At 46.8% G+C, this 20,386-nt stretch overlaps 1 protein-coding gene across 4 annotated transcripts in view; it reads left to right on the top strand.

Moving 5' to 3' along the window:
- Nucleotides 1-20,386, top strand: part of PAPLN (papilin, proteoglycan like sulfated glycoprotein) — a 54,237-nt gene that overhangs the window by 22,838 nt on the left and 11,013 nt on the right. For 3 of the 4 annotated variants that reach the window (XM_086749909.1, XM_086749908.1, XM_086749910.1), the window contains exons 3-21: nucleotides 425-540; nucleotides 674-734; nucleotides 1,043-1,145; nucleotides 2,065-2,195; nucleotides 2,544-2,667; nucleotides 3,409-3,489; nucleotides 4,731-4,903; nucleotides 5,521-5,644; nucleotides 6,715-6,841; nucleotides 9,722-9,929; nucleotides 11,682-11,858; nucleotides 13,167-13,323; nucleotides 13,965-14,051; nucleotides 14,566-14,869; nucleotides 14,993-15,110; nucleotides 15,786-15,915; nucleotides 17,170-17,821; nucleotides 18,591-18,728; nucleotides 19,587-19,711. In XM_086749909.1, the coding sequence (XP_086606035.1) occupies nucleotides 425-540; nucleotides 674-734; nucleotides 1,043-1,145; nucleotides 2,065-2,195; nucleotides 2,544-2,667; nucleotides 3,409-3,489; nucleotides 4,731-4,903; nucleotides 5,521-5,644; nucleotides 6,715-6,841; nucleotides 9,722-9,929; nucleotides 11,682-11,858; nucleotides 13,167-13,323; nucleotides 13,965-14,051; nucleotides 14,566-14,869; nucleotides 14,993-15,110; nucleotides 15,786-15,915; nucleotides 17,170-17,821; nucleotides 18,591-18,728; nucleotides 19,587-19,711 (3,136 nt within the window). The remainder of the gene's footprint in view (nucleotides 1-424; nucleotides 541-673; nucleotides 735-1,042; nucleotides 1,146-2,064; nucleotides 2,196-2,543; nucleotides 2,668-3,408; nucleotides 3,490-4,730; nucleotides 4,904-5,520; nucleotides 5,645-6,714; nucleotides 6,842-9,721; nucleotides 9,930-11,681; nucleotides 11,859-13,166; nucleotides 13,324-13,964; nucleotides 14,052-14,565; nucleotides 14,870-14,992; nucleotides 15,111-15,785; nucleotides 15,916-17,169; nucleotides 17,822-18,590; nucleotides 18,729-19,586; nucleotides 19,712-20,386) is intronic. The other variant, XM_086749911.1, reaches the window with a different exon arrangement.

Consider the following 20,386-nt stretch of genomic DNA (forward strand, 5'->3'; position numbering starts at 1 on the left):
GGCTTGGAGCCAAGGATTTGGGATTAAGTGGCTCTATTGATCTGACGTGGAGTGAGGGTGCTCATAGTCCCTGAAGCGATGATTTGTCTTTGCTGCCTTGCTGAGAGGGAGATGTTATCCTCTTTCAGGTGATTATTCAAAAGTGCTGAAATTCTGTGAATAGACAAACAGTAACAGTTTAAGGGAGATTATAAAGCTGGATGTGCTATATAGCTCTATATCTATGAGCTGATACTCATAGATATTAGAGGCTCAACATTTCTGATGTATTATTCTCTGCCACTTTTCTTAATAGGAAAACAGCCCAGCAAGACAGTCTCTTTTGCAAGAGAACACATAGGAGCTCTGCTTCATTTTCATTGGTGTTTTTTTTCCTGTGTTGCCCTGTCTGTCTGATATGTCTATGGGTTTTTTTTATTTACAGAGCCGCCAGATGAAACGGCAGATTGATGTCTGGGGGAGCTGGGGTGAATGGGGCAAGTGCAGTCGGAGCTGTGGTGGTGGAGTCAGCCTGCGGCAACGGCTCTGCTATTCCCAAAGGTGAGGGCTAACCTCCTTTTTCTTTCTTTAAATGTGTTTTTCTGTTACTGAACTCCTGCACTTACATTACAGTATACATCCAGACACTGTGTATATTCTTCAGAAAGCTTCATGTTGGTTTTCTGTCTTTCAGGACAGAAGGTGCTTCCAGTTGTGTCGGACCAACTCGAAGCTATCGGTCATGCAATGTTCAGGTACAGTTTGTGCTCTGTTTTTTGTACTGTTTGTGCTCTATTTTTTTTTTTTTTGTTTTGCTTGCCTGTTGCTCCTTTTCCCTAGACAAGCATCATTCTTGTTCAGAAGCAATGTGTCATTACTAGTTTCTCTTTCACTGACATCACTGGTAAATGCGGTTTATCAGCAGTACCCCTTTAAAGCATATTGAATTTATGCCCCTGATTTTATATGGAGCAATAAAAAATAAAAAACAATTTTTTTTTTGTTGCACACTTAGTTTTCCTCCTTTTTGTAATGACCCAGTACAAACATTTTCTCCAAATAGAGCTGCCCAGAAGGCTCCCGGGATTTCCGGGCAGAGCAATGTGCAGAGTTCGATGGCACAGAATTCCAAGGAAAGAAATACAAGTGGCTTCCATATTATGGAGGTAATGATAAACATGTAGAGTTACACTTCATCCCTAACTATCAACAGTATGTTTTGAAGTGACTGTAATGTTTTTGACTGTAGTATCCTTGTAGGGTACGTCCTTAGTTGGAGGGGATGGGGGGGACAGGGTGTGGCATGGAAAAAATCTTTTTGCCAGCAGCAAAGCATTTCTCTCATTAAGACACTGTATGTCTGGGCCAAGAGACAGCTCCCATTGCAGCAATACATAGTTGTCTCTTGTAACAGCCATTCTTTCAGAAACATTGCTCAAGAAAGCTGGACCTGGTTGCAGCTAGGTCCTAAAGTATTAGAGAAACAGAAGCTCTGCTGTATTTTTCAATATTGGCAAAAGAATATTAGCAGGGCACAGGAGAAAAATGTGTATAATTACAGAGTGCTTCAGAAGATATAACATCTCTTTCAATTGGCTCATGCTTTCTTGAGGAACCAGCTTAGAAGGCAGATATAGGAATCAGAGGTCCATGCTCTGAGTTTTGATATGTTATCATTCCCAGTTGTTTTACAAATTACAAGGGCTTTCAAGATGGATTTAAAGTGTTGTTTGTTGGCTCTTAAGATAACAGTTCGCTTGTGTTCTGTACCAGCACTTGTTCTCATTCTAGAAAGCCTTATACTCCAAGGGAGCATAAGAACAGTCCTACGAACGAATAACCAAATATCCACCTGGCCCAATGTCCCCCCTCCAGCACCAACCAGCCAAGGTGCCTGAGGAAATGGTTGCATACAGCAAAACTTTACCAGGGTATTTTTCCAACCCCTAGCAGTGTGTCACACTGAAATTTGTTCAATATCAGTCCACCCCTCTGTTTCTGCTCCTGTGATCTCCAGCCAGGCTCCTGATGCGTTATCAAGCTATTAGCTATACTATATAATGTTTGTTTTTTCTCTCCTACCAGCGCCCAACAAGTGTGAGCTAAACTGTATTCCCAAGGGAGAAAACTTCTACTACAGGCACAAGGAAGCAGTGGTAGATGGGACTACCTGTGAACCTGGCAAGCGGGACATCTGCGTAGAGGGAGTTTGTCGGGTTAGTCATCTTGTTGTTTCCTTTATTTACCATTGGGTCTGTCAGTCTTTCTGTTGCTTCCCTTTGTTCTACTTGGCCTTTCATAACAGCATCAGAAAAGGAGAATCGTTCCATTTCCAAGGTGCTGAGGAGCATGTGGACAGCATTTACTATGTATCTATCTCTGAATGTGAAATAGAAGATGCCAACTCTGTGCTTTCTCTGACAACTCCTTCCCTGCCTTATCCTGACTTCCCAGACTCCCTAGATTCAGACTTTCTCATTAGATCAATCCAGCATTTGGACATTGTTTCTTTCTTTCTTCTGTCATTATGGTTTATTCATGTCAATGCTTCTGTGCTCTGACAGGCTGTTGGCTGTGATAACATGCTGGAATCTGCCAAGGAGGAGGACAAGTGCCTGCGGTGTGGAGGAAATGGCAGCACCTGCTATGGTGTGAAGGGCACTTTTGATGTGCCCAGCCTTCCTAAAGGTATAGATGATCTAGGTAGTTTGGGCAGGTGAGGAGGAGGGAGCTAAACCTAAAGTCAAGCTGCTATAAGGGCTGGTGGGGACACCTGGTCATATGATCATTGTAGGTAGGCTTGGTTGTTCACTTAAAACGTTTGTATGGTGTGTGGCTTTTTAGCTGCTTTAGCATCAGAAAATGTATTGATGGCCTTATCCTTGGAAGTGCTTCCATAGTCTCTTTACAAACCAAAGTCCTTGCCATGCTGCTGGTGCTATAAATGTGCCATATGAACATAGCTATATGCGTCCTTCATAAGACGGTCCCCCTGCCCAGTGTCTTGACAGCCCCACCAGGATTAGTGCAAGGCTAGAAATGGGACTGCATCTTCTGCATTTGGCAAATTTTGAAAAAATTAAAGATAACAACTACACTTATAGTCAAATCTCTCTGTGTTGAGCTCCAATATGATGCTTGCTGAAATTCCAGAGATTTTAAAATCTAAAAAATGGGCTTTGCACTGATCCCTATGCTTACTTTTCTGAGGTGTAATTGGAACTTTTTACACATGGACTGATTTGTGGATAGTGTAGGGTGAAGCTATTCAGAATGCAAATAAAGTGACAGATTAAATGCTCCAAGCCACCATCTTAAAGCTCATCCAGTTGTTCAGGCATCAATGAAACCGTGAGCACCTTTGGCACAGAAGAGTGACTGTATGGCATCCACAGACAGATACTGAATAATCTCCTCCTTTTTTTTCAGGTTACAATCAAATCTTCATCATCCCTGTGGGAGCCACAAGCATCCAAATTAAAGAGGTTAAGCCCAGCAGGAACTTCCTGGGTAAGACTGATGTCAGAACCTGTGTTTCAATCCATGTGGATTCCAACCATTGTGTTAAAATTTGGTTTTCAGTTATATTGGGCTTTGTAATGTTTACCTTGAGAACTTAATATGGCAAAGGAAAAAACTCACTGAAAATCAGGATCTGAATATTGAGTATCCTTGAAGCATTAGTGATGTTCAAGTCTGGAGTTCAGGTTTACTTAATTTTCTCTCCTGTTGTGATCTTGCTGTTGGGTGGGGAATGAAAATACCCAAACAACATTCAGCCTTCCTACCTGGAACTTACAAGTTGATAGTTGATATAGCAAAATTTGGCTATGAGCTCTGCTGTTTGCTTGGTAAATGTAAACCCTAACTACTCCTGCCATCCGACAGTTTGGAATGGGCTTCTTTTCCCCATAGATATCTTTTGGGTATTTCTCTGTACAGCCTCAAACTCTGGTCATGCTGCAGAAGGCAGGAGAAATGTCCTCACGTAGCTTTCTAGGCAGGGCTGAGGAAATTCCAGTGGAGAAAGCAAATACTCTTCTGCTTTCTGACTCTAAAGTCAGTGCTTTAGACAAAATAGTCTAGTGATGGTTTTCCTTTGTAGAAAACTGGATGTAGCACCGAAGTCTTTGTTTTCTGAATAGAATATCTGATGAACCGGACAGTGGTGTAAAGGCAGTGGGGTGTGAATCCCACATCTTAACGGCAAGTGAAACAAAGGCTGACATAGGCTGTGCCTCAGTAACTAACAGTGGGGAATGTAAAGACAGGGCTGGAATATGCTGTAGAGGCATTTGGCTGAGCAGCAAAAAAGTGCTTGGTCTTCAGCAAAGCTGGCAAGAACTACTCTCTGAATATGGAGCCACTTCTGGCAAGAGAGCCTTTCGGGGAGACAGCATTGTTGGAGGATGATGGTCACCTTTATTTGCCACACCTGTGTTGAGTGGAAAGAGGAGCGACCCTGTGGAGTTCTTACAGTTCTCTTTCGACGTGTGAATTTTTGCTGTGTTGGTAGATGCCGCCATATTAGATGGTTGCCACACTTGAAGGATTGCAGTACTGATGAAGAGGAGCTGGGGTTCAAATGGCAGAACTGAGAGCTCTGTGGGTTGCCAATACCCTGAAAGTATAGAGCGGGCTCTATCTTGTGTGTATCTGGAGCCAAGTGTCAGGTTATAGATATGTTAAGTGTCAGGTTATAGGTATGTTAATTTACTGCCTTTTCTTCTCTGACATGTGGGTTTGTCCAGCTGTCAAGAACGTGCGAGGGGACTATTATCTGAACGGGCATTGGACAATCGACTTCAGCCGAGCGCTGCAGGTAGCTAGCACGGTTATGCACTATGACCGTGGCTCAGAGGGTGATCTGGCCCCAGAGCTCCTCCATGCCCAGGGTCCCACCACAGAACCCCTCATCATTGAGGTAAGCAGCTGTGCCTGCTCCCTGCTGATACTCTTGCTCTCTTGCTTTGCATAGCAGCCCTTGTTTTGTGCAGTGGGAGTGCATTGATGGGGATCACATGGGAAGGACTGGAGATGTGATGAGGCCCCCAGGAATCTTACAAGACTGTAGGCCCCAAAGCTAGACCAAGGTGGTCTTCTCACAGAAATAGCACTATTTTCTGCTCTGGTTCTGTTGCCCAGAAAGGAGCAGAGCAAGACTTGATGTTGGCTTCCTGCCTATTCCTTGGGCTCTGACTTTAAGGGAGGGAACAGTCAGCACCAAATGGGTTGGGGCAGCAAGCTTTTTGGGGACTATTTGTTACAGCGTGCTGTAGGCCAGGAAAGGGTGCTTACTGCCACAGAAGTAACTGGATCTTCTGATGCTGAGAGGGATGAATGAAAAATATTCTGAAAAATATTGCTCTCTAGAGTATCATAGAAGGCAAGTATAAAATACAGCATAGAGAATAAATGCTCCTTGAACGGGAGGGGTGCAGGCCAGCTTGAACCCTCAGATATGGTGGGGAAATGCTGTGAAGGGGAAAAGTGCTGCTGCTGCTTCTTCTATTTCCCTGACTTTCTGCCATGCTTTCACAGCTCATCAGCCAGGAGCCAAACCCAGGGATACAGTATGAGTACTACCTGCCTGTGCAAGGACAGCCCTCAGGTTACAGCTGGAGCTATGGTTCCTGGAGTGAGTGTAGCTCCGAATGCGGAGGAGGTAAGGGGACAGGACCTGGTCTCTGGGGTGGGCGCACACCCTGAAAACAGGGTTGACTGTGTGCTGCCCTCTGCACCTGTGTCCCAACTATATTCTGCTGGAAGGCAGCACAGGTATCTGCGGGGGGCAGCTAAGATTTTGTCAAGGGAGGGTCATGTGCAGTCACACCAGGACTGCACCCCTACCTTGTCCTGTCTTATTTTCCATGCCCTAGTCCTCAGATTTGTTACTAGGATCTGTTAAGAATCTTCATAGATAGCCTTTGTTTTGTTTTGCTTCTGTTCTTTATATCCTTTTCTGGCCTTTTCAGCCATTAGAGAGGTCCTCTCCAAACTAACCTCGCCTACATAATGGAATCATACCATTCTCCTCTACCATAGCCTGGAAGATTCCCTTTCTCCAGGGGGACTGTCAGATCTTCTGGGATGTCACATCATGTTCAATTTACAGATTCTTCCATGAGCAAAGTCAGTGATATTAAGCTAAAAAAACCAAACCAAAACAAAATCCCCCAGTCAGACAAAAAAAAACTTTCCAGCTGACAGCTCCTCTCAGTCTTTTCTGGTCTTCTGTGCTAATGGCCAGCTTTTGCCATATTGTGGTTGTAGGTGCTGATATTGTCTTTACCTGGCCACTCTTACCCCGTAGAAAGCATGGAAAGTTGCAATTTTTTACTCCTGTATCCAGTTTTCACAAGACTGACCTTCAGAGTCTAATAGGAGGCCCTCAGCTCTGGTGCAGTGTACTGCACACATAATACAGAGTTTCTTAATGAGCAATATATGAATATGGCACTTCCCTTATGAGCCTCAATCCATAAAATAACAGGAAAATGCCCCTAGAACTATTCTATCTCTCTTGCCCTTCCAGTGGGCTCCTATAGTGTGGGGAGGCATAATTCATACATACAGTGGCAGAACAAGAACTGCACCTGACTTTTTTTCTGAGTTGTCTGGGACAGGTGTAGATTCTGCACTACTTTAGAAACTCATCTTGCCGACACCAATGCCTTGCAAACCTAGTCCCGGGTGGCTTGTGTTGATCAGGATACTCTCTTGCTTCTCCTTTAGGTTTCCAGTCCCGCTTGGTGTTTTGTACAATAGACAATGAAATTTATCCGGACTATATGTGCAGGGATAAACCACGACCAGACAATAACCAGACGTGTGGCCGTCAGACTTGTCCCCAGACAAAACAGTAAGATTTCCTCCTTCTTCTGGACTCTGACTTCTTCCTGAGGTGCTTTTGGAACCAAGGAAAAGAATGACCCTCTCACTTCTCCTGCACTCTGCTTGATTGTCTCCAAGGAAGTGTTCACTTCTCGGAGAAAGCCCAAGACAAAGAATGGTGATGATAGCACTGTGATGAGCATTTCTGTGTGCACAAGGAAAGGGCTTAATACATCCTATGTTCTTTTTATAGACCAATTAAATTTGCTTTTCAGAGTGTGGTTGTGGAAGACAGTCTTCTAGCCCTTGTATGAGATAGAAAACAGATTCTCTGGTTTTTGTTTTCTTCAGCTGGAGCATGCAAAAACAGAGCAGGAAGTCAGAGCTGGTGTCACTTTATGTCATTTCTGCATTCCCAGTGCCCTTGCTCTTAAAAAGGAATTAATCCTGGAATCTTTTCATTCTCTGGTGTTTTCAAACCCCTTTACCGAGTCATTACCACTTTGCCCCTTGCTGACTTAGCTTCACAGTTGGCTTCACTTGGCTCATAAATGGGCATCCAGAGCTGTAACCAGAGCCTTAACTGTGTACCTCGCTGTGTATCTGCTGGGTGCAGTGGAAGCCTGTGAGAGTGCACTTGGAAAATTGTGGGTGAGAGGGCACTTGGAAAACTGTGAGCATTTCTGAATGTAGCTGTAGCTACTTGCAGCCTGTAGCTGCTTGTTTTCAGTTCTTTAAATCTTTTGTTCTATGTATAAAGGACTTCTTACATCTATCTGCCGCAAGCCTGGAGTCACAGTGGAGCACGGAGCTCTCGGATGAAGAGGTAACAAAGAGAAGGAGGTTACAGAAAGCACAGGAAGGCAGCTGCTGTATTCTGCTCTCCCCCTAGTTGTCCACTGAAGTCTGTGGGGGCTTTCCTCTGGCACTGGTGGTAGCAGCAGCTGGTGCTTTGCTTTTGGTTCTTGCCAATTAAAATGATGGTGGAGGGTGCTGCCTGGCAGTTTTGCTTAGGTGGTTGTGAGTACTCCTGGTGACTTGCTTCTTGTGGGACTGAGAAGGGGACAGTTTCTTCATCGCTTTTGGCTGCTTATCCTGATAACTGCTGTTTTTTTCTCTGGAATCAGGGTAAAGAAGTGAAGGGCTGTTCTAAAAGTTTTTTGCTTGGTTTGTCAAGATAAATAAAAGAACAGAAAGGAAAAGAGAGTATGATGAGTTAGACAATTGAATGCCAGCATGCTGTAGCAAATGCCTTAGTTTCTTAAAAGCTCTTCTTTCTTTCTTTCATATGGGCCCTACAGCAGGCAGAAGACTGTGATGAGTACAAGGACGTGACAGATACAATACAGTACTTATAATGTACACTGAGATATAAGAAGTAAAGAAGATCAAAAGCAAAACAGTTGTCCCACAACAAGCTGCTAATAGCTTAGGATTAGCAATTCTTTGCCCTCTGGTGAGGGTCCAAGCCTTATTGTTGACTTTGTCTTACAAAGGAAATGAAACAAGTGTTAGAGAAGATATCTTGACTCACAACTGAAGAAACTGAGCCCATCCAGTTGATACAGCCTTTCTGAAACTGTACATTTGCTTTACAGGAGGCAGAATATAGTTTGGTGGGAGGCAGAATATAGTTTGGTGGGAGGCAGAGTTGGCAGAGTTTATCCCCACTGGAGCTTCTGGAAAATCTTGATCAATTAATTTGGTTTGAGCCCTGCAACCACACCGCTCTAAGTGGCTTCTACTTGGTGTAGTTGTTCCCTTTCCAAAGGGAACATCTTATTTCGTTTTATAGTAAAGGCCATTCAATTTTGGGCTAATATTTGCATCTTTAGCAATAAAGAAGGATATCTTAAGGAGACCAACATGGGTGAATCTGCTGTGGAGTTTCTGGTAGGGTGTGAATGTGAATTGTCTGGCTGAAACTCAGTTTAGGGGTGGTGAGGGCAGACCAGAGAAGCAGCTGGAAGGCCAAGGGAGAAAATATGAATTGCCTTCACTCCCTGGCTGGGGCTTACCTGACTTCAAGGGGAGGTAGCAGCTGACAAGCACTTCACCACAATGCTCCCCCTCCACCACCAGTGCCTTTTGACTGCACAGCGCGCTGGATTCAGGAGTGAGAAATCATGTTGTCCCTGAAGCCAGGCCATGTAAGCTGTGCTCCCAGCTACCTGGGCAGCTCTGAGACACAGGAGCAGACAAGGACAGTGGTTTTAGCATCCAAGCAGTCAGATTGTTTTGTGGACATTCCTGTTAGCAAGGGTATGGCATTTCTGTGACAGCTTCAGCAACCAACACAGAACAAAATCTATTTAAAGTTTTGGGGGCTTTTTTTCTCTGTGCAACTGTTAGAGAATTTGGCCAATGGGAGGAATAAACCAGCTTTCTACTGGCTGTCAGTGAAAAGTTCGCGAAGACTTCCTGAGAGCATCTGGCATGGTTTGCATGCAGTGCAGTGAGGTCTTGGCTTGGTATTACTGTTTCTGATAATGACTGGAGCATTATGGATGGTTAGGCTGGTGTGGGTTGCTTTTCTTTTAGCTGATCTGGGTTGTTTTCTTTGGTTTTTCTTTCTTTTTCTTTGATGTTCCATTCCAGGCATGACATTTTTGCAGTCATCAGGAGACCAAAAACCACGGAAAGAAATCTTTCCCTTCTGGGCCAGCTCTGCACTTCCAGAGAAACAAGTGTTTTGTAGCTGAGGATTTGTCACTGGAGTGAAACTTACGCTCTGCATTGCAAATTAAGCTGGGCAGCGCTTGGTCAAATGGGAACTCGCCTCTGACTCTGTTCTGCAAAGGGAGATTTTCCCTGTCTGATTACAACAGGGGCACAGCGCTTACATCCCCCGTGCCTCTGGGCAGTTTAGCTGGGCTTACATTTGTTTGCTTGATTCTGTGACCTGCAGGTGGAAAACAGGGGAGTGGGGATCCTGCTCAGCTACCTGTGGTGGGGGTACCCAGACTCGCTCCGTTTACTGTGTGGCATTTGACGGTCAGAGCTCCCAAGGGGTGGTGGATAACGCTGAGTGCATGGCCTTCGCGCAGCAGCCTCGCAGCAGTCAGCCTTGCAACATGAGACAGTGTGCGACCTGGAGCACAGGGCCCTGGTCAGAGGTGAGTTTGTGTCGGGGAGGTAACGGCCTCTTGGCACCTACCAAAAGGAAGATCTGATAAAGCCTGGGGATAAAGAGCCAGGCTTCTTTTCTGGAACTGTAAAAGGTGCGTGACCCTGGAGAGGCAGCACACAGAGGTATAAGACTTGTCCCTGCAGTCCTCCAAACAAGTTCTCCAGCTAGCTAGCAGCAATGCCCTCCTATAAACACATTCCTATTTCTCAAAACTGTGCATACCCCTGCACCTTGTCTCCTCTCATTGCGTGTTCTCTCTTCTCTGGTCTGCCAGTCCTTTCCCTACTCCTCTGTTTTTCTCAGATCCATCAGACCTTGCACTGGCTGAGTTTCTGAGTCAGGCCTGGTGAAGGCGGAGGGCGGGCATGAGAGCTGCTGTTCATCAGCTGATGATGTGCAGTAACACTCCCTCCTCTGTAAAACAGGAGCTCATGGCTCCTGCCTGTGCTGTTTATTTCCGTGCATATTGCTGCCTCAGCATTACTAGCCTTGGGCAGCAGTACTACAGTCACAGCAGTCAGTAAGCAACGTACTCTTGAAACACTAGTGATCTGCTGTTTGCTGTATGTCAGTGCGGGGCTTCTCTGAACACAGCTCTGTGGTGCATTTTTGATGTCTGTGTGTTTGTATCTCTAGGAGAGGAAACCATTGTATGTGCTCAGTGCTCCCAGCCAGGCATTTAGAAGTCATCTTACTTTCCAAGGGCTTAGAAAGTAAAGATAGAGTGTACTCAGTCCCTAAAGCACAAGTGAATTTTCCTCTTTTAAAAGAAGTACATGCATACTTGCAACATTTGACTTACGATCTTTGAGTGGTGTAGTAGCATAAAGTGCAACTTTGAGGCATGATAACCTAGACTGTAAAGTCCTTCCCCACTGCCCCACCACTCCCCAGTCTTGTGAGATGTGAGGTGTGAATACTGAAATGACTTCAGAGTTGCAGAGTGGGACCACTGTTTAGGGTAGGCACCAAGTGTTCTTACAAACTGATTCCTAAGTGAATCATTCTGGGGTTTTCAAAAGCAACTGTATTTCATGTACTCTCAGAGATAAAAGGTCACTATAGTAAGCGAATGGCTGAAACTCAGTTGGGAAGGTCATCTAAACTAATTCAGACTGCCCTGAGCTAATGCTTTCTGTAAGAGACCTTGGTAACTCATGGAGAAGTAGGCTGGATTCCAGGAAATGCTGCTGTGTATTTAAGAGGGCATTAAAAATGTCACAAACCAGTTATTGGTATAGAAGTTGTCACAGCTCCACACCATAAAATGGAGCACAAGGTCTTCAAGCAGAAGACATGAGCAATACATGAACCTAATCTTTTTATCTTCCCTTGAATTCTTTACCTTGAGCTGATTTTAATCAAGAGTAAATAACGTGAGGTTCCAAGTATTTCCTGCCATTTATTGTCCTCAATGTATTCTGCAATACTGATATTTTTCCAAAATCATTCTCCATGTCTTCTTTGGTAGAGCAAGAGAGGTGATATGACTAGGCCAAAATCATCCAGTGAGCTCCAGATCTCCCAGACCCTGTCCACCATGCCTTATTGTCCTTATTATTCCTTGACAGCATAAACAACTACTCTACTAACTCCCATCCCAGAAGATTATTTTAGTGATGGTTGGTTGGTTTAGGCAATGTCAAAATGGTGCTCTGCCCTAATGTTAGGGAGCACAGCCTGGAAACGCAAGTGGAAAACAGCTGCTTCCTTCTAATTATTGGACTCCTTTCTGCAGTGCTCAGCCAGCTGTGGGGAAGGGGTCCAGACCCGGGCCGTCACCTGCAGAACGCAGCAGGGCTCTCAGGCTCAGGACTTTGCTTGCCTAATGGAGCCAAAGCCATCGGCCACCCAGCCCTGCCTTAAGGAGAACTGCATCCAGGAAATTGGCTGGCACGTGGGAGACTGGGGCCTGGTGAGCATCACACTTTCATGGTTCGGAAATAACTGATTATATTGCTGTGCTCCTCACAAAAAGCTTTGATCCGTGCAGTCTGCATGTGTTGGCTGAGGCTGGGAGCATGTATTGCTTCATTACCAGTCCCTTGGCTCACAGTTGCGTTGTAACTGGCACAAGTACTGCTCCAGTTAATCTGCTGCCTGCTTTGTATGCAGCTGCTACAAAAATAAATCCTTCTGAGGCGAGGATTATAGTTTCAGTGGCAGTGGTGAAATGCAGCCAATAAACTGAAACAATCCACTCTTGCTGTTTATTCCCTATTCTTCGCTCTATCACTGTGAATAGCAGAGCAGCGCTCTGGCTGAGTATGGCTTAGAGTTCCAGGCTTCAGGACGGGTCATTGCATTTGGTGATAAGTTTTAAAGTACATTTTTGTAATTTTTCAGATAAACTGTGCTTCAATTGGATTAGTATTGTCTTTGGGGAGGGAACCAGACTGTTCAACCTGGGAAAAGTGCCGGGGCAGGAGACGGGTAGATCCAATGCATCAGATGACTTCCAATCATCAGATGACACACTTTTTCCCTTCTGTGCTGGCCAGACTAGCTTGTTCTGAGTTAAAACATGTTATACCTGGATCTTCACGAGATGTGGGCCAAGTTTTAATAATAGCTAAAGAAGTTGCATATCTTAATCTGATCTTTCCTGGCCCCTGGCTTTCCGATACCAGAAGGGCTCCTACCTGCATCTGACTAAGAGAGGGAAATACTCTCACAATGTTTGTAGTGTTTGCCACAAGCAGGTGGGTTGCACAGATACCTCCTCTCCCCTCCCCTGAGCTGCTGCTCATTGCTCCATCTTCATCCACAGCTTCAATGAGAAGAACTCCAGTTAGCTTACAAAAAAGCCACTGGTTTGCTTTCCCATTGTAAACTATTGTCCTTGAGTGCATAGTTCAAAACTGACCCTCTCACAGCTGGTGGATCCCCGTAATGTTGAGGTGCCTTCAGGCCAGGCTGCAATAATTCACTCCAGCTCCCTGCCACACCACTGTGGGTAACAGCAGCTCATCTGGATGTTACAGACTGAGCATGGCTCAGAGCCTAATGCTTCAGGGCTGGGTGCAACATTTGGTAAAATGGTTTAAAGTATGGTTTTCTAATTGTCCAGGTGAATCCAGCAGAAATATTGTTTGCTTTGTCTTGGTGGAGGAAGCTGTGCTCAGCCTGCAGCTAATCATGCAGCTGTTCCACGCTTCTGGTCTGTGGGGTTTCTGCATTCATCCTCTGCTGCCTGCTCACTTGCCTTGTCTCTGTGCCCAAGTGTTCGAAGAGCTGCAATTCAGGCATCCGGACGCGCCAGGTCATCTGTGCTGACGGTGACTCCAAATTCTACAGTCCTGAGACATGCAAAGCCATCCAGCCACAGAAACCAGCCACCCTGGGTAGCTGCAACACGCAGCCCTGCTATCTACCACAACGTGAGTGGTATTGCTGCACACTTAGGTTTTCCTAAGATGCTTTTGTTTGGGAGTAGAAATTCCCAGCTCTGCACCAGCTTATGTTCTTATTCTCAGCTTCTTGCCTTCCTGTCTCCATCCTGTGCGTTTATGTTTTCTGTATGTAACCATAGCATCTTTAGAGGCCCAGTACCTGTGCTGTTTGAAATGTGTGTAAATGTGGCTTGGGAACAACACTGGTGTGTGTCCATTTTGAACTCAGTATTCTGTGACGGCTCTGTTCTGGTGTGTGCTGCAGACTGACCCCAAGGCTCCCAGCCAAGAAGGATGGCAACATGAGCAGGCTGAGTAGCTAAAAACTATAGCCAACTCTCATCCCCCTGTGGACCAGCTATAAAGGAGGCACAACTGCTCAGAAGGTTTTGCTTGCTGTCTGTGTCTAGTCTTCATGCCAGAGCTGAAATGCTGAGTTGTTTGCCTGCTCATTGCAGGTCACTGTCCTGACAATCCAATCAAATCCAATTGCTGCTCAGCAGCTGTTCCAGGAGAGGAGAAACATTGTCATCAACTTTAGTCTGCTGTTGACTCCTGGATGCATTTGCAATTACTAGAACATAGGGCTGGACTAACTGCACTCATTTGGTGTACGTCTCTCTTTGCAGAGGTCCCCAGTATGCAGGACAGTATGGGATATGATGTCAGTCGCCAATCCTTGCTGACACGTTACAACCCAGACAGCTCTGCCACAGGTTTGGAAGAATTTTGTTAGTTTGAGTTTTTTATGATGGTGAACTTGAAATAGGGTGTGGTAGGGGGAAGATTCCGCCTTTTCTTAATTTCTCTCATTCTTTTCATGGGCTTCTAGAAATTCATGGAGCGAGGGACAAAACGTAGATTCTTTTACACCAATAGTGAGCAGTATTTGAATCTGTCCTTGCAGAAGACGCTGTACAGTATATAGAACGCGGCGTGACTTAAATGCTGACTGAGAGAAATGCTGCCCAAAGCAGATAATAGGAAGAAGGATGATGTGAGGGGACCACAGTAATGTGACAGGTGGTTTCTCTTGGGACAGCAGAAAGAATGGTCAGGGCAGTGAGCAAAGGACCTCAGGACAACCAGTTCCAGAAGGGTGGGCCAGAAGCCACGCATTCAGGTGAAACCCTGACGCAGAAAAGCCTGCCCTGTAGTCTCAGGCAAGTAAAGAGAGCAGAGATGAGGAAAACTGACCAGATTTTGACACTCACCTGCATATGCTTTAAGGAGTTTTCTCCACAGATTCTGGTGATGAAAGGATGCTCCCTGGGAGCTCCATGATCCATAGTACCTCTGGGAATCACCACATCCCATCTACCAAGGACCATGGCATCAACTTGTTGCCTGTTCGCTGGGAATCCCAGTCACGCTTATCGGGTTCCTATCAGCTCAGCTCCCCTCAGGACCCTGCTGCAGGGCCTGGCTCTCACGACTGTCATCAGAGTGCACACGGCTGCTGTCCAGATGGGCGCACTCCAGCTTCAGGCCCGTTTGGGAGAGGTTGCCTCTTCAGCACCTGTCACCGAAACAGGTAGCTAGAAATGGATAGGACTGAGTGGGGAGGCATTGCCTGTCCTGGGGCCTTACTGAAATTTACAGCTTGTGCCTGTTGAGCTGGCCAGGTCGGGTATTGCTGCAGCTCTTCTGCCTGTAGGTACGGATGCTGTCCTGATGGAGTATCAGCTGCCCAAGGTCCAAACAACATGGGATGCCCACAATATTACCATGATGTTCACGTGAACAGAAATCAGCCCACTGCGGCCACTCCAACAGTAAGTGCAAAACTCTTTGCATTTTAGGAGTCCATCAGATACGAAGATTCATATTTGACCCCAGTGACTCACATTGTGCGTTTCTGTTGAGCTTCATCTCTTCCAGAAATGTTGGAGAACCAATATTCCAGGCAAGCCCTTTGGCCCACTTTACTCCTGTTCAGTGTGGGGCATCTACCTGTGACCCTCTGTAAGCAGGGGACAGAGCGGGTGGTTGTAAAATGTCTAAGATCATTCTATGTAGAACTGATTGAATAATCCTGAGTAATCAAATTTCTGTTGGTCAGAAACTCTCCATCCCATTTCTAGGAGAAAAATGGGAAAAACACGGCTGCTATTAATTGGCTTTGTTTGTCAGCTCTGCAGGTTAACTGAGGGCAAAATAACCAGGGAGGTAATTCCTCTGATAGCTTGGGGTGCTTGGTGGGGCCAGCTGAAAAAACTGGCCTGTTACTGGGCTGGTTAGGTCTGTCTTGCAGAGAAGTGCAGCCATGGCTGACAGCCAAGTTTCCACCCCTTCCCAAGCATGAAAGCCTCTAGGAGGCAAACAAACAAATTGTGGTTCCTCTAACAGCTGGCCTTCTGCAGCCAACAGCTTGGACACGGTGCCTTGCACGTGCTATACTGTCCTCATGTATGCATGATAACTTTTGGCTTTCAATTCCTATCTCTAAGGCAAGCCAAGCCTTGTCCCAGCAGCACCCCTCGGGCGAGTGCCGCGGTTCTATGTACGGCTGCTGTTTTGACAATGTCGCTTCAGCTTCAGGTCCTCGAGGGGAAGGATGTCTCAATAGGCCCAGCTACCGTAAGTGATGCTTTGGCTTCTTGGTTTAGAAATGTAGCGAGAGTCCTACAGAATCCAGCAGCGTATGGAAGCTTCCTGTGCAGAGGCTCTGCTCTCTGCAAAATGTAGTAAATTATCTCTTTGAAAAGAAATCCTGCCTGGTGGTTGGGGCAGGGGAAGCCTGGAAGGAGTATAGAAAAGCAGACAGATCTGCAGACAAACAGACAGTTCGGTCAGCTACCACAACAATTCTTGTTCTCTGCTGATAGCTGGACAGAAGTCTGTGTCATCTCTATCAGTCTGTAGGACTTCTGGGGAGCTGTTTGCCCCTGAGAAGATAGCCTTGCTATCCAGCAACCTGGAGTGCTCCAAATTAGTTACCTGGGTTTAGGAGAAGCAGAGCCTCTCTGAGGAATCAGAGCCATGCTCAGCCTTCAGACAACCCATGGACAGGGCTGGAATGAGAGCTACAGCTAAGGATGGAGGTGTTGCTTGAGGCTGCATGGATGCTTTCAGCCAGCAGCGTTCAATACAATGCCTGCTGTACTATGAGGACACTAGAGCTGCTGGGCAAAAGCATCTCTGCTCCTTTAGTTCCCAGCTGTATCCTCTGCAGGCACATTGCTGCTCCATTGCCTTGCCCTTTTGCCGCAGCACAGAGATTGCTTGGTGGCCAGCCTTGTGGGACTGCCCTGGGGAAAGGGAAAGCTCTCTGAATCCTCTCTGCTCAACCACAACTTGGCAAAGGACCCCTCAGTCAGAGCCCTGCATCCAATGTTTGTCAGCATGTGGCTGTGATACCTGTGACTCAGAGCACAGATCTCGGTTTGTAGGCACATTGGGCTGTGTTCCTCTTTGTATCAGTGTGTGGAAGGGTACTCTGTAATGCACGAGGCTTCACAACTCAGTCTAATCCACTTGCTTGGTGGGCTGGAGATGTGCAAATGGCAGCCACGTGCACCTTGCAGGAGGGGAAGCCCCAGAGCCAACCTTGCAGCTGCACAATTCACCGAGAAAGGCCACAGAGCATCCATCTAGTATCTAGATTCAGAAATGTCTCTGAGGCTGGTTCTCTTCCACCAGTGGCAAAACTAGGGCAGAAAGAAACATGTGAGCAGCTGCCCTATTTCAGAGCAGAACTGGGTGCAAACTCAGATGTCCTGCTTTCCTACCTGCCCTCTGCCCACAAGGCCCATCTAGGTAGGTGACTTGAAGCATCTGGACCTTTGTGCTTCATCACCCTCACATCTCCCTCTGTTCCATTCTTTTTGGTAGCGTATCCTGTCATATGCCTGCTGCCCAGTGCCCACGGCCCGTGCACCAACTGGACCACTCGCTGGTACTTTGTGACTGTCGTCGGCAAATGCAACAGGTTTTGGTACGGCGGCTGTCATGGCAATAAAAACAGCTTTGCCTCAGAGGAGGAGTGCATGAGAGCATGCCACAACTCTGTGGGGATCAGTCCTCAGGAGCACCAGCCCTCTTCTGGCACAGAGGCCCTACAACGCCAGCACACTGGCTCCCTCCCTCGTACAGGGGATGCTCAAGGCCAGCAGCAGGCAACCCCAAGAGAGTCTGCAAGTCACAGCCAAGAAGGAAGAGCCTATGGGGCTTCACACCTCACGCAAGACAGCCACAGACAGGACGGCTGGAGAAGTGAGGTGCTGCCAGAGTCTTTGCCAAGGACTGGTGTGCTGGAGGGCCAGCACTGGGGCACTCGGCAAAGCAGACTGGACAGCCTGAGCCAGCTGCACTCGTGGGAAACAGCAGTGCCTGGGCCCTCAGAGAGGCAGAGCAGCAGCGGCCAGCAGGTGCTGCCACGTGAAAGCAAGCAGTGGCATAAGCCTTTCGGAGCAGATGTTTCCATGACAGAGGGATTGGGGCGCCAGGCATCTGCAAACTCGTTCTCAGTGCAGGCTCTGCACAGGTGATGATTTTTTTTTTCTCCTCCTGTTCTACCAGATCATTGTGAAGCATCACTGCAGCTTCTTCTGGAGTGAAAGTGTTGCCCCAGCTGGGACCAGTTAACTGGGAATGCTATGCAATGAATTGGCTATACATATGGGCTCTTTTGTGAATCAAGTTATTCAGGCCCTGGAGTTATCTGCTGTCTCCTGCTGTCTCTTTCCTTACAGTCTCCCTGCTGTCTGAGAGCACTGGAAGTAGTGTGTGTGAAAAGACTGCAGGATCCTGGGGACTTTGTTTGGGAGGCATTCTTGTACTGTAAATGGGAATCCATAGGTGTTTTTCTTGTTCTGACCAACAAATTTAGCTAGCTCTCTGACTAGAGCCTTTATCTCAGCACTGCAGTGCATTGTTCTAAGGAAGACTTTTAAGATGCAGAGTTTGGGTCAGGATCCAAACAGTGGCACCCTGAAAATCAGGAGTGCATAGGGCTAGATCTGCCTAGAGCCAGACGCACTAGATCTGTGTCGATCTGCTGAGCTGAACCTCGTTCCTTCAGGAGAGAGGAGTTGCAGGACTCTCTTTCCACCTGGAGATACTGTAGCATTCAGCCTGTCCAGAGCAGCCCGTGCCATGTAGGAGAGGGCTTCTGACATGTTGCCTGGTGCATCCTCTCAGAGCTGAATGGGTATCCGATCCTGCTTTGCCCTGTGGTCACATTAGAGTCATATTAGAGGACCCAGAGGAGAGGAGGGCAGCAGAGGTGATGATGGAATTGCTTTCTCTTTCAGAGCCATCCTGGAGGAAGCTAAGTCCTCTCTTGTGACAGCAGTCGTGGGACAAAACATCCAGCTGGTCTGCAAGACAGGCATGTCCCCCTTCCCCAGAGTGGAGTGGATGAAGGATGGCCGACCAGTCTCCTCTGACAGGTGAGCTCAGCTCCCTTCATTGTAGAGCAGATGGGCTCCTTGCTGGGCAGAGTGCCAAACATGCTTGCCTGCTTTCTTCATAAACATTAAAAAAAAAAAAAAGAAAGAAAGAAAGGATGAATAAATAAACAACCCCTTGTCTTGACCTAAGAGCATGAACTTTCCACCTGGTCTGTGCAGAGCAGAACTGGATACGGTCTGCAACAGTATTGGGGTGTTGGCTACTGTCATGGGGCAGAACAGGTGCTGTCCCATAACAAGAGGCTGGTGGAAGCTGACATCTGGGTAGTGATACAGAAGAATGTTCTCTCTGTTGGATTCATCTTGGGGCAGCAGTAAGTCAGCGGTCCAGGGTGAAGCTTGTAGCCAAATAATTCAGAGTTCCTCTGCCTGGAAGTTTCTGGCACTCCCATCTAAGATAATTTTTTTAAAACTACTTTTAAAGCCTGTTTTTCCTGGGAAGTCTGTTACCAGAAACAGTTTGGAGCCAGGCAGTCCCTTTATGTTATGAAAATCACAGTTAAGGAAAGCCCAGTTATGCTTTTGTGTTTGCAGATGACTGCTGGGGCTCAAGCTCCTGCCTGGAAGGACAATTTGCCTTCTCATGGGAGAGGGCTGCTGAAAGCAGTTCCCTGTTTTCCCATCTCAGTTTCCTCTCTGTTCCTGACCTCCTTTCTGCTGCAGTTATTTCCCCTGCCTGTGACCCCTCTGTGGTCAACAGGGTTTTGGTTTTTTTCTAAGCTGGGAAGGGCACTACATGGTGATGGTTTATGTAACATCAACACGAAGGGCTGCTCTGCCTTGGCCGGTTGCTGTCTGTGGCCAGGCAGAGGCAGTTAATCCTTGCTCCTGTTGCAGGCACACCTACCAGTCTGACAGCTCCTTAGTGATCAGCCACGCCAAGCCAGAGGATGCTGGGACTTACACATGCCTCGTTTCTGACGGGAGGACAGAGAGCCGACAGATTCAGTTACAGATCATCGGTAAGTTAATTTTCACTTAAGACCAAAGAGGTAGCTCAGGGCTCCTTGTTAACGGTGATTGACAACAGCAGCAATAAAGCCAGCTGCAGGAGCAAACTTCCTCTGCTGCCATACTGTGCTAGCGGTGTTGCCTTCACTTCATGGCAGTGGTGTCCCGAGAGCTGGTCTAAGCAGTCTATCTCCTCCTCCTTTTGATGTCGCCTCATGAGAAAGCCTTAGCCCTAAAGAACATCCTCCCCTGCAGTGCTATCCCATAACCGGAATTGTGGCTTGCCTGTTTCCAGCACAGCGAGCATGTCTTCCTCCCTGAGAGCCATCATCTGCCTTTTGATCCCAGAAGGGAGACTTCAAAAGAAGGGCTTTCTGCAGTTTCCTGGGCTCTCTCTCGCACTATAATGTGACTAGTCTGCCATAGCTGCCTATGCTGGTGCGTTTGTGTTTTGTTTTGCCCAAACAGGTTCTGCTGGTTAACTGTCATAGTTTAGCCCCACTTGGGACCGAGGTACACAGTCTCACTCATTCCCCCCACCCTCCAAGGGAATGGGGGAGAGATAATACAATGAAAAGGCTCGAGGTTTGAGATAACAACAGGGAGAGATCCTTGAAGTTACCGTTACAGACAAAACAGACTCAACTTGGGGAAAACTATTTATTTATTATTATTAATAAAATCAA

The sequence above is a fragment of the Chlamydotis macqueenii genome, chromosome 5 (genome assembly GCF_036417535.1).
Source record: "Chlamydotis macqueenii isolate bChlMac1 chromosome 5, bChlMac1.mat, whole genome shotgun sequence".
Classification (NCBI taxonomy): Eukaryota; Metazoa; Chordata; class Aves; order Otidiformes; family Otididae; genus Chlamydotis; species Chlamydotis macqueenii.